This window comes from Colobus angolensis, unplaced genomic scaffold, assembly GCF_000951035.1.
Source record: "Colobus angolensis palliatus isolate OR3802 unplaced genomic scaffold, Cang.pa_1.0 Scaffold95, whole genome shotgun sequence".
NCBI classification, from domain to species: Eukaryota; Metazoa; Chordata; class Mammalia; order Primates; family Cercopithecidae; genus Colobus; species Colobus angolensis.
In genome coordinates, this window is record NW_012123487.1 from 1,050,540 (window position 1) to 1,062,705 (window position 12,166).

A 12,166-nucleotide genomic window follows, 5' to 3' on the forward strand; every position below is an offset into this window, starting at 1 on the left:
CATCTCCCCCTCGCTCGCCCCATTTCCCCCCTCGCTCACCGCATCTCCCCCCTCGCTCACCGCATCTCCCCAGTCACCTTCAACAGGTACAGCCTGTGGTCAGACACAACCACAAGGCACATGAACTCCCCGGTGTGGCCTGCCAATGCCACTGGCACCTGGGGGAAGAGGAAGTTGGTGAGACACCTGATGGGAGGTCTGGGGAGGTGGGGCCAGACTGAAAGCCGAGTTCCTGGTGACAGCACCCTCGGCCTGTCCTTCCCACTGCCCACCCACCAGTCTATGGAGCTTCCCTGACACTCGACAGCCTCTTCATCCACCATCGCTCTCTGCCTTGCAGCCCCTGCCCACTCAGACTGTAGGCAGCTGGCTTCCCTGCCTGTCACCTCACCCACTCCACGCTCCACCAGACTAACTGTTCTAAGGCACGAAACTGACCATCACTGCCCCATTTCAAATCCTTCAGTGGCTCCCGGTGGCCCTCAAAACCAAGTCCAAACTCCTTGGCAGACACAGGAGGCAGCTCCTGACCTGGCCCCTGCCAGCCCCCCAGAGTCCTCTCGGGACCCCTGTCCCTCACTCGGCACATCCAGATGCCTTCATCCTGGGCAGTTCCCCCTACCGGTGACAGTCTTGGGCCTCCATGCATTTGCTGCTTCCTTTACCTAATACATTCTTTTCCTCCCTACTCCTTAACTTATCCTTCAAGACTTAGCTTAGACATCACCTCCCAGGAAGACTCCTTGACCCACTCAAGCTGGACCAGATACCCCTTCTAGGGCCTTAGCCCGATTACGGCACTTGCATATTGCACAATCATTGTGAACTTCTCACACCAGACTGTAAGATCAAGGGCAAAATGGATCTGTAGATCCTCAGTGTCTAGCACAAAAGGTGCACAACAAAGGCCTAACAACATCATGGGTTTAAAATAATGCTAGGAGGACCCACTGATGAGTGCCAGGGGCTGGGCAGCTTTAACACGACCTCTGACGCACTCCAGTGTGTAAGGGAGGCATCGCTATCTCCATTGCAGATGGGCAACAACTGGGACTCAAATACCAAGGAATGGGTCCACAGCCACACAGCAAGCAGCTGCTGGGGTTGAAACCAGAAGCCAGCATCAGGTGACTCCAGAGTGTTTGATCTAACTCAGTTGGCTATGATGGAAATGAGTGGGCACCCTGGCCAGCTGGGAGCATGGGCAGTGTCAGGGAGTACAGACCTTGAGGCAGCACTGGAACTCCTCCTGGGCATCGCTGAACACCTCAACATCCAGGAAGAGCCGGAGTCGGTGGTCCACAGAGCGGAGGCCACAGCGCTCAGGGGCTGAGGGCAATGACGGGGCATCAGCCTGCCCGTGGCAGGCCCTGGGCTCCATCTCCACCTCCCCATTAGTGTCCCTTCCCTTCCCCAAACCCATCTATGTCTTGTTTTGCCTATACTCACGGGGACTGAGGCTCCAACTACTGTGGTCACGGGTGCTCGATGCCTGAGGTGGGCTGTTCTTGGCCCTGTCATGGTGGTCACCATGGCCAGGAGGGTGGCAGACAGGGCTGGCAGACGAAGAGGGAGGTAGGGACTGCTCTCCCTGTTTCTGCTCCCTGTTGGGGGTTCCCCCGGACACAGCCAGGAGAACCACGTGGTCACTACCACAATTAGGACACACAGCAGGAGATTCTGGAGGGAGGATGGACACGGTCCCCATGAGACTCCCCCACAAAGTGCCACAACTCCCACCATGCTCACGATGTTCCTTCCCCACTCTCAGGTCTTCCCTGAGCCCAAGTCTCTAGCTTCATACACAACCACCGCGCCCCAGCCCACCAACTCCCCCTCTCCCAGCACAGCTGCCGACTGATCACTCCCCATCCCAGGGAGGGATGAGCTAACCCTGGCCCACTACCTCCTCAAAGTGCACTCTACTTTCTAACTCTAGGCCCTCTCTGACTGGGTCAAACACAACCAGGCCCTGCTCTTACGCCCTTCTACAGACTTGGGCTGATCAAGTACTTCAGGTCTCTCCTAGCAACGTCTGAAAGACCAAAATCAACAGGTCTCGAAAGACAGAGAGAACTCTCTTGCCATATTTGGGTCCAATTCTAGGCTCCATCAATTAATGGCTCTGTAATCATGGGCAAGTCATCTAAGCTCTGTGAACCTGGTTCCTCGTCTATAAATTAGGGATGACAATAGAGTCTTTCTTATACACATCCTTAGTGTCAGGAAGCCGGGAAGGAATCAGGACATGGATCAGCAATGAGAGAAGCAGCACACTCCGAGCAGCTGCACTGTGCTGGGCGTGTGCTAGCTCCCATGCCAGTATGATCGCATTTCATTACCAGAGAAACTCTCCCTATCCCATTTTGCAAAGAGGAAAGAAAAGATTAAATCCTTTACACACGCTGCCCAGGACCATATAGCTTGGGGCAACAGCAGCAGCTACCATTTATGGGGACCTTTGTGTTGTGCCAGGCCCTCTGCTTGGTGCCTTACTGTCACATTGAAATAGCATAACAGCACCATGGGGTGAGTTCGTTCCCTTCTTTGTTCAGAGGAGGTAACTGAGGTCCAAATGAAAGAACGGTTGGCCAGGCACGGTGGCACATGCCTGTAATCCCAGCACTTTGGGAGGCTGGCGGATCACGAGGTCAGGAGATTGAGACCATCCTGGCTAACACCATGAAACTCCTTCTCTACTAGAAATGCAAAAAAATTAGCTGGGCGTGGTGGTGGGCGCCTGTAGTCCCAGCTACTAGGGAGGCTGAGGCAGGAGAATGCCGTGAACCCATGAGGTGGAGCTTGCAGTGAACCGCAGTCGTGCCACTGCACTCCAGCCTGGGCGACAGAGCGAGACTCCGTCTCAAAAAAAAAAAATGAAAGGAGAACAGAGCCCACAGTAGTGTTCATTAATAATGCCATCATGGAAGAGGCTCCAGAGTCCACAGCGACTCATGGTGTAGAGCCAGGGTCCGGGAGGGTCTGGCGGCTGTTTCTGTTTGCGCTGTGTCGCTAAGGCTGCATGCCCAGGCCAGTTCACAGTGGGGAACAGAGCTGGGCTCCATTTTCTGAATAAAATGTAAACCCCTGCTCCAGCTGCCGCCAAGAAGAGAAAACTGGCTAATAAAATTCTGGCATTTCCACATAGCTGTTATCAAGAATATTTATTTCTTCTTCAATGTCTTTTTCAAAGATAGTACTTTCTGACTGGTCTACAATGGAAACAATTCTTGTTTTAAGGATTAGCGCATGAAGAAATGCCACAGGACATTATGTAGCTTCCAAGGTCAGCCGGGAAGGACAAACCAAGCCAACTCCCCGAGCATGTCACTCAACAGCTACACTTGCTGGCAGGTGCAGCACCACCATCCAATACTGCGTGAGGTCTCGTCAGGTTTTATGTAGTGTCTGAAATATCAGCCAAAAAAAAACCCCAACACAACAAGGTTTCAAGTTATAAAAAAATAATGAGTTCAAGCACAGTTACAGAGATTGCACTTCCCGACTTTCAGAGTTAAAAGAAAAAAATAAACAAAAAACAAAACAGGATATAGTTTCTTCTTTTTTTCTGTTTTCCTTTTTGTAAATGCAGCAGGCAGGCGGTTTTCTTTTTCCTCCAGGCAGAACAACTGGTCTCCACTCTAGCCCCTTCTCCCTGGGGCTCCCCCTTCACACTCCCCTACACAGAGCCACTTTCCCTGCAACAGTGGAGGCGTGTGGGCAGAGAGGTCAAGGGCAGGCCTTGTACCTGTCTTTTGGAACAGAGGCCTCCAGCCTTCCTCACTGTCCAATCCCAGCCTGGGCTCCTCTGGCTTGAACTCATGGCCACAGCGTAGACACTGGAACCTACCCAGCAGGAGGTCCCTGGCCTCCCCAAGCTGTTCCCGAGCCACATTGGTGACTGGGGTCAACACGGCAAGCAGCTCCTGACAGAGGGTGGATCAGAGGCAGCTGTGAGCAGGCGGACCCCAGATGGACACCTCCCACAGGCCCCTGGCCCTCAGGCCTGCTGCCGATCCCCTCTGGCTCTCTTAGTCCCCACAGCCTCCTGGGCCCCTACTCTAGGCCCCATCACCTGGACAGCTGCGTGGGCATCAGGCTCCAGCACCAAATAGCGACGCAACTGCCGGTCAGGGCAGATGTAGGAGAAGCGCAGACTGAGGATGGGGGCTCCAGGGAGCAGATCTGAGCCCTGCACAGAAGAGGGGGACCAGGTGAAAAACAGCAGGAGCGGTGATCAGAGGGATGAGGGGATGCTGAGAGCGTGGAGGACGGCAGGAGCTCTGGAGCCTGTTAAAGGCCTGTGCTGACGTTCAAGCTCGAGCACGGAATCCCTGCTCCTCAGCCAGCCTCCCGAGCGCTTGTGACCTCTGAGGCTCCCCTCCTCGACTCCTGGTGCCAAGGAGAGACTGTGGGAAATGCCCGGCCCAGTGCAGGGCACGCAACAGCCATGTGCCCATAGCTGGCTCCTTCAGAGCCCGGACGCCCCCAACTCACCGTGGGCCCAGGTGACCTCTGGGCCTGGGCCTCCAGCTCTATCTCAGCAGCCTCCAGACTCTGGAGCTCCAGTCGCTCCAGGGTGCGAGCTGCTTGGAGTTCCACCTCAAACAGGTGGGCAGAAGTGACCCTGAGAAAGCATTCCCTGCCACGCATGCCCTCAGGCCCCTCCAGGGGACACACCAACATGGGGCGACAGAGCTCCGCTGTGGAGAGACCGAGAGAAGCCCTGCAGGGAGGGAAAGTACCCACACGCCGCCCTCCCCCGCACTGGCCCTCCACCCACCAGACCCCACCACTCACAAACATCCCAACGGCCCCTGGCCCCAGCTCGCCCCAGCCCACAGCGGGCTCACCTTCCACTTCCTTCTGGTCCTGCTCCTCTTCTTCCTCCTCTCCTGCCTCCTCTTCTCCCGGTTCCACCATCTCCCCCTCCTTCTCCTCCTCCTCCCCTTCCTCCTCCTCCTCCTCCTCCTCCTCCTCCTGTGGCTCCGCCCTGACCTCCTCTGACATTTTTTGTGGTGACTCCCGGGGGCCTCTGGCTTCGTCCTGCAGGGGTGAAGGTCTGGGTGTAGTGTCGGGGCCCTGGGAGCTGGCTGGAGGTGCGCTGGGGGCAGGAGTGGTGGGCGTGGCCGGCAGAGGGTTTCCACAGGCCTCCAGGTGACTCCTGTACTGCAGCCAGTTGCGGCCAAACCGTTCCCGGAAGCTGCTCATGAGCTCCAGCTCCCGGTGCTGCTGCACGAACCATCCTGGGCAGGAGGGGAACCCAGAGCTGAGCAAGCCCAGCCCGCACAGATGGCCCCAAATCCTTCAATGGTGCTCCTCAGCAATGAGGGGGCAATGGACTGTGTACGGGGACAGGGGCAAGGGAGGCTACAGGCATCCCCTCCACGGCATGTACTGAAGTGTGTCCTATGGAACACTGTGGTCAAGTGCAATCAATCCAAGCTGCGCATCCAATGCTGCTTCTGGAGACTCAGTATGCATGACAGCATCCTAAAGGTCCTGAGATGGCCTGCAGCGAACACATCTATTTCTCTTCAACTTCACATTTCCCAAACTTCTCTGGCCACAATCCTATTATTTTATATATATATACACATATGTACTTTCTTTTGGTTTTGGGTTTTAGTTTTTTTAAGAGATAGGGTCTTATTTGGTCACCAGGTTAGAGTGCAGTGGCACAATCACAGCTCACTGCAACCTTGAACTATCAGGCTCTAGCGATCCTCCTGCCTCAGTCTCCCAAGCAGATAGGACTACAGGTGCACACCACCATGTCAGGCTAATTTAAAAATTTTTTGTAGAAATGGGCGTCTATGTTGCCCAAGCTGGTCTCAAACTCCTGGGCTCAGGCAATCCTCCCACCTCGGCCTCCCAAAGTGCTGGGATTACAGATGTAAGCCACTGCACCTGGCCTACATGATCTCTTGACACCCCACAAAATTAATGTTCCTCGAAAAGTTTTCAAAATGCTCCCAGAAGCAGTCTTCTCCTTTCTCTAAGCTAAAAGAAAAGAAGAAAGACTAAGAAGCCCTCTATAATACTCTACCAACAACAAATAACATTTCTTCCAGCAGACCTTCACCATAACTTAAAAATCAGAGTGAGCTGGACGTGGACAAGAGAGGTTAGTGGGGTGAAGCTGACTTACCAGCTGGAGAGGGGTTCAGAGTTCGGGGCTCCGGGTCCGTATCACTGGGTTCAGAGATGCTTGCCCGCCTTACACGGACTCGGCTCTGAGGTTAGTGGAGGGAAGAAGTTCTGTGAAAGCCAAGCCTCCAGCCCTGCCATCCACGGCTGGCCATCCAACCTATCAAAGAAACCCCGACCACGTGCAAGCACAGTTCCTACCATTCCCTGCCCACTGCAGCCCAGAGTCCCCAGAGAGACACCCAACCCAGCCCAGGCATGAGGCAGCGGAGGACGCTGCTTACCTTAACCTTATGAAGTGGGGCCTGGGCCAAAACACCCCCCGAGGAGAGGCTGTCACTCAGGTCAGGGCCACCTGAGGTTTCAGGAGTACTCCCCACTGGCCAGGGCAAAGGTGGGCCCGTGGGGCTGAGCCCCAAGGATGTGTGAGTCTGGTATTTGACAACAGGAAGGAGAGAGAGGATGGAGACTGGGAGCACCTCTGCCTTGCCCAAGCCAGTCAAAAGGCGGGACCCTACTTTCCACTGACCAGGAAGACCCTGTCACCAGCCAGCCCTCTGTTCTCTCCCCAGGGCCCTCCCTTCATGTCTTCCCCAACAGTTCTTGCCCCCTGACCACACCGACCTGAGAATCTGTCAGCGACAAGACCTTGCCATCGAGAAGGAACTGAGCAAAGACAAAAAGGGTGGGGAAGGGAGTATGTGGTGGGACCCATCCTGCTGAGTTCCAGGTATTGACAACACAGTAAGCAGGGTCCAGGTCCTCGGCCCCTGACCCAGGGATGGCAAGAGGGTGCAAGGTAGGGGAGGACTGGGCAGGAAAGAGGAAGCAGTGTAGACACAGGACGATCACTCACGCCAGTAGCAGCCTCCCTGACCCGAGGTGACAAGTACTGGGCAGTGGCCACTCGGTGCGCAGGGTGGAACCAAAGAGGGTTCCCCTCCAGGTAGAGCTGAGGGGCAGGAAGGGGAGAATGAGGAGGGCCTGGGGCCCTGGCCCTCCCTGTGTGAAGAAGGCACTGACCAAACCAGCATGGCGGGGTGGGTGCAGGGGTGGCTCTCAGGCCCCTGATGCACTGCCATCTTACCTTGCGGAGCTCAGTCAGCAGCCACAGTGGCGACAGCTCCCTATGTCCTTCCAGTAGGTTGTATGCCAAATCCAGGTGCCGCAGATTCCTCAGCTGCTCCAGGCCTGGGATGGGGGCAAGAAGGAAGGAAGGGCATGCGGATGAGTACACACAGGTGAGTGTGGTACATGCACTCGGGGAGGGTGAAGCAGAAAGACCAGCCGGAGCACCCCTGCACTCCCCATAAGCCCTCTCAAGGCTCTAGAGGCACGTGGTACCCAGGCCAGCCCGAACCTCACTCTCCCCCTTCCCCTCCATGCTTGCCCCATCACACACCCCCACTCACCATGCAGGTTCCGAAGCTCGTTGCCTCGCAGTATCAGGATCCCCAGAGCAGCCCCTGAGGGTCCCATTCTTGGCACCAAATGCAGGCGATTATAGGAGATGTCCAGATGGTGGAGTTCACACAAATCCTGGCAGGGGTAAAGGGGTGAAAAAGATTCTCTCATTTACCAAACTCTAGTCAGGGTCCTCTGAGATCTCTTCTAGACTAGGCCTCAACCTTGGCCTATATAAAACTGCACACGCTTGGCACAAATGATTTCATCCACCCCTACTCCCACGTTAAAAGACTTGAACAACACCAGCACTGTTCCTAACAGTTCAAGGTCACATCTTGAGCATGGCGACTCCAACCCCCTTAAGTTCCTGCCTGGGAAAAGTCAAAGCTGCCAAAAGAATTTCCCATTTGTTTCAGCCAGCTCCTAAAGATAGGGCCCCATCTCCCAGTCTCTGTAAAAGGGTAAGGGCCTTATTTTGATAAGTGCCAGTTAGTTAGCAAACCCAGATGGGTTTCACGTGGACCAACCTTATTTCCACTTCCCCAGCTCTGCTCAAGACCCTACCATTCCCCTGCCCACTCCCCCTCCTTTTAAAATGCCCAACTGGCCAGGCGCAGTGGCTCACGCCGGTAATCCCAGCACGCTGGGAGGCCAAAGAGGGCGGATCACTTGAGCACAGAAGTTCGAGACTAGCCTGGCCAACATGGTGAAACCCCATCTCTACTAAAAATACAAAAATTAGCTGGGCGTGGTGGCACACACTTGTAATCCCAGCTACTTGGGAGGCTGAGGCACGAGAATCACTTGAACCTGCAGGCACCACTGCACTCCAGCCTGGGTGACAGAGCAAGACTCCATCTAGAAAAAATACATAAAATAACAGTGACCCCTGCACAAAAATGGACTACACTCGACCCTCTTCACTACTGTAATTGTTTATTACTGATTAAAATCTAGTGTCCAGCATTATCCATGACAGCCACCTAGTGCCATGACTTGGATTGGGTCAGATTCATTGTCAGACACCCCCAGCCCTCTTACTTGGGACCCCAAGCTGCACACTTTTGATGCCTTTGCCTTCGCTCCTGACTGATCAATGGGGATTCATCAGTGAGTCTGACTCCCAGCCCAGTGCCTGTGACAAACGTCCACTGAAGCACAGTGAGGAAGCTTTTGACTCTCATGATTCCAAGTACACTCACAAAGCTTGGTTAGAGTCCCAAGCTTGATGTGAAAGGCACCTCCTAGGCTGGAAGTTCTTCCTCACTCTGTTTCAAGCAAGAATTTACTCCCTGACTCCTGGGCTAAAAGTACTTCATGGCTGTGTTTTGAGTCCTCTCTGTTTTCCATCCTTGATCCTGCTCCTCCCATGGACTTCACAGCCAACTGAAACCCTCTTCTCAAACCACTGCTGACTATACAGTATATGTCACCACTAGGGCACTAACTCTGTCCATTTCCTTTCCTGTTGGCAACACTCTACTAAGGATAATCTGGAACTTCAACGGCTTATTTGGGAAACTTAAGATCTCCCCAGTCTGGCTCCTCTAAGAGCCCCCATCCACATCACCTCTTCTCCCCTTTCCTCCTTCTCCCACCTGTCCTCTTTCCTTCAGCTCCCCTGACCCCTGACAGGTTCCCCTTCAAGTCCCCTCCTTCTTCACCCCTACTCACCCTGCTAGACCTTTCCCTTCATATTCCAGACCCTCAACTCCCTACAGTCACTCAAAGTTTAGGTCCTTTGCCCCCACTGGGGGTCTCAAGGGACTCAGAGACCTTCAAAAGCAACTAACTGAGGGTTTAAAAAAAAAAAAAAAAAACTCATGGAATCAGACCATTTAACTCTTGTCATCCACAGAGTTACTGCTTTACCCTGCTTCCTAAAAGTTCTTACAATCGGCTACAGCCCAGAGTACTCACCTTCAACAAAAAGAGACTGTTGCAGAGACCCATAGAAAAGGACTATGCTAGGTCCTCCAGGGCAAAGGCTTCTGGTGGTATTGCTTAAACAACTTTGATATCATACCACTGGACCAAGTCAGAATTTCCAAAACTCTAATGAAAAAGCTGATGGATTCATAACACTGCTAACCCAAGATCAAGCACAATAAGAATTGACTACATAAAACTGAATGAACTGGTGAAGAATGAGTATAGTTTTAATGGCTTTTGTTTAAAATACTGTTGGTTCTTGAATGTCCTATTTTCTGGATATAAGGAACCTCTTTCCCTTTTCTTTTATGTGATCTATCACATGAAACAGTTTAGTAAATTATACTTTTATAAAAAATATATAGGAAGCATTTATCTTTTCTCCATGCCTGATCCCTCCAGAATTCAGGAACTCCCATTGGACATTCTTATTTACGTGGCAATATGGTTATTTTCATGGGTTCAGTAGGGTCAGCCCTCCTTATAACAGGACATAATTGGGAAAATTGGTTATATAACTAGGTTTTGACTGGACTTTTAAAATATAACTGGAATGTCATGTTTTAAAATAATACATAAAATCAGATATGGCCAGACAGTTTTAAGGAACTAAAGCTGACTCTACGGAGCCAATGCTTACAAAGCCCTCTTGGAAAAACCAGCCTGCTACTTGGCTTACAGGGTTCCCAGACTTACAAATTAGTGGCAAAGGCTAGATCCTGGCAGGCCCAGGAATCTTAGGATATTTTGGAGACGTTAAGAAGAGAATTCACAAATCTACAGGTACTCTACGTGAAGTCTGATGGCACATTTGAGGTTGGCTTCCTAACCTCGAGAGGGTTTAAAAGTCCAGTCTGAGAGTCCTTATAAAAAGTTCCAGGAAAGCAAACTTAAAAAGGGCCTCTGTGGTCAATTACCATTCTCACTACACTGATGTAAATAGGCAGACCAAATCTAACAGGATCAGACTTATTCTGTAAAAAAGAATAATCCTACTTTCACTGTTTTTAATCAAAAGGGGAGTGACCTTAGAGAAATCTGTTTTAATGAAAAAACTATTAACACATCCTTATGGGTTACCAGATTGTAGTCCTGTTCATTTTCTTTGAAGTTGTATTATCTACCTGTAAATTGGAATGGGTCCTGCTAACTTACACATCAGCCCTTACCAAAGTCTCAATTCTTCTCCTTTTCTTCATTATTTGGCTGCAATTTTCTAAACTAACATTTCCAATTTTCTTCCTCCCAACTTGGCATCACTGAGAACTAAAACCTGAGTGCACAGATCCTTAGTGGAATTTTAGGTGACTTATAGATGCCCTTTCCCCCAAGGATCTTTTTTTTTTTTTGAGATGTAGTTTCACTCCTGTTGCCCAGGCTGGAGTGCAATGGCGTGACCTCTGCTCACTGCAACCTCCGCCCCCCCGGGCTCAAGCGATTCTCTTGCCTCAGCCTTCCCGAGTAGCTGGGATTACAGGCATGCATCACCATACCCGGCCAATTTTGCATTTTTGTAGAGATGGGGTTTCTCCATATTGGTCAGGCTGGTCTCGAACTCCCGACCTCAGATGATCCACCCACCTTGGCCTCCCAAAGAGCTGGGATTACAGGCATAAGCCACTGTGCCAGGCCTCCCCTCAGGATCTTAACAAAAGCCCTATGAGCTAAAGCTGGACTAGGTGATACAAACTTCAAAAGATACATCAGCTACAGATCACGTGTGGATAACCTACATGCCTGGAGCTACTGTGATATGAGCCACTTAGAAAGTCCACTGAGGCCGGGTGCAGTGGCTCACGCCTGTAATCCCAACACTTTGGAAGGCCGAGGCAGGCAGATTACCTGAGGTCAGGAATTCGAGACCAGCCTGACCAACATGGAGAAACCCCATCTTTACTTGTAACCCCATCTTTCACTTTTATTTGTAAAAATACAAAATTAGCTGGGTGTGGTGGTGGGCGCTACACAGGAGGCTGAGGCAGGAGAATTGCTCGAACCCAGGAGGCGGAGGTGACGGTAAGCCGAGATCGCGCCATTGCACTCCAGCCTGGGCAACAAGAGCAAAACACTGTCTCATTAGAAAAAAAAAAAAAAAGAAAGAAAAGAATAGAAAAAAAGGAAGTCCACTGACACTCCTGTATCTTCCAGACTCTGTTCAGGGAAATAAGCATGACTGCAACACTGTCTATGCCGTCACCACAAACATTCAAACTACAAACCAAGAAAGCCATTGGTTGCCACCGCTATCCTCGTTCCACCATCTAAAGAAACATAGAGCTCAACACCTAGAAATCTCAACTGGCTGCCCTCTGGACTCAGAAAATGGATTTACAGTCTGTTTCAACCATTCATCTGTTTTCCTTTTTGTTTCCATAGAAATGTCCACCATTAAATGCCCGGTCACTCGCACCATCCAGCAAAACTCATCCTCTACCAAGTCCCAACGAACAGCTCAGTTGGTTTTCAGTGAATAAAAGGAAGTGATCAAGGAAGAACAGGATTGATATTGTTCGGGGGAAGGAGGAGTGTCTCTTCTTTCCTCGAATTAGAGGAGGGACTGACAAAGATTCTCACCTTGATCAAACCCTACTTGGGCCCCTCTGGGCCTTCTTTTTGACTAGGCCTCAACTTCAGCCTGTTAAGAACTGCAGACTTGGCTGGGCGTGGTGGCTCACGC

The 12,166-nt window shown here is 51.8% G+C and overlaps 1 protein-coding gene across 1 annotated transcript in view; it reads right to left on the bottom strand.

The window, feature by feature from the left end:
- The window catches only part of STK11IP (serine/threonine kinase 11 interacting protein), a 22,565-nt gene that overhangs the window by 3,928 nt on the left and 6,471 nt on the right, over positions 1-12,166 (bottom strand). The window contains exons 8-20 of the mRNA XM_011932183.1: positions 7,563-7,689; positions 7,238-7,341; positions 7,007-7,102; positions 6,775-6,816; positions 6,435-6,581; positions 6,152-6,236; positions 4,854-5,246; positions 4,498-4,703; positions 4,076-4,192; positions 3,749-3,926; positions 1,450-1,680; positions 1,226-1,329; positions 61-158 (exon numbers count right to left, since the gene is read on the bottom strand). Coding sequence (XP_011787573.1) covers positions 61-158; positions 1,226-1,329; positions 1,450-1,680; positions 3,749-3,926; positions 4,076-4,192; positions 4,498-4,703; positions 4,854-5,246; positions 6,152-6,236; positions 6,435-6,581; positions 6,775-6,816; positions 7,007-7,102; positions 7,238-7,341; positions 7,563-7,689 — 1,928 coding nt within the window. The remainder of the gene's footprint in view (positions 1-60; positions 159-1,225; positions 1,330-1,449; positions 1,681-3,748; positions 3,927-4,075; positions 4,193-4,497; positions 4,704-4,853; positions 5,247-6,151; positions 6,237-6,434; positions 6,582-6,774; positions 6,817-7,006; positions 7,103-7,237; positions 7,342-7,562; positions 7,690-12,166) is intronic.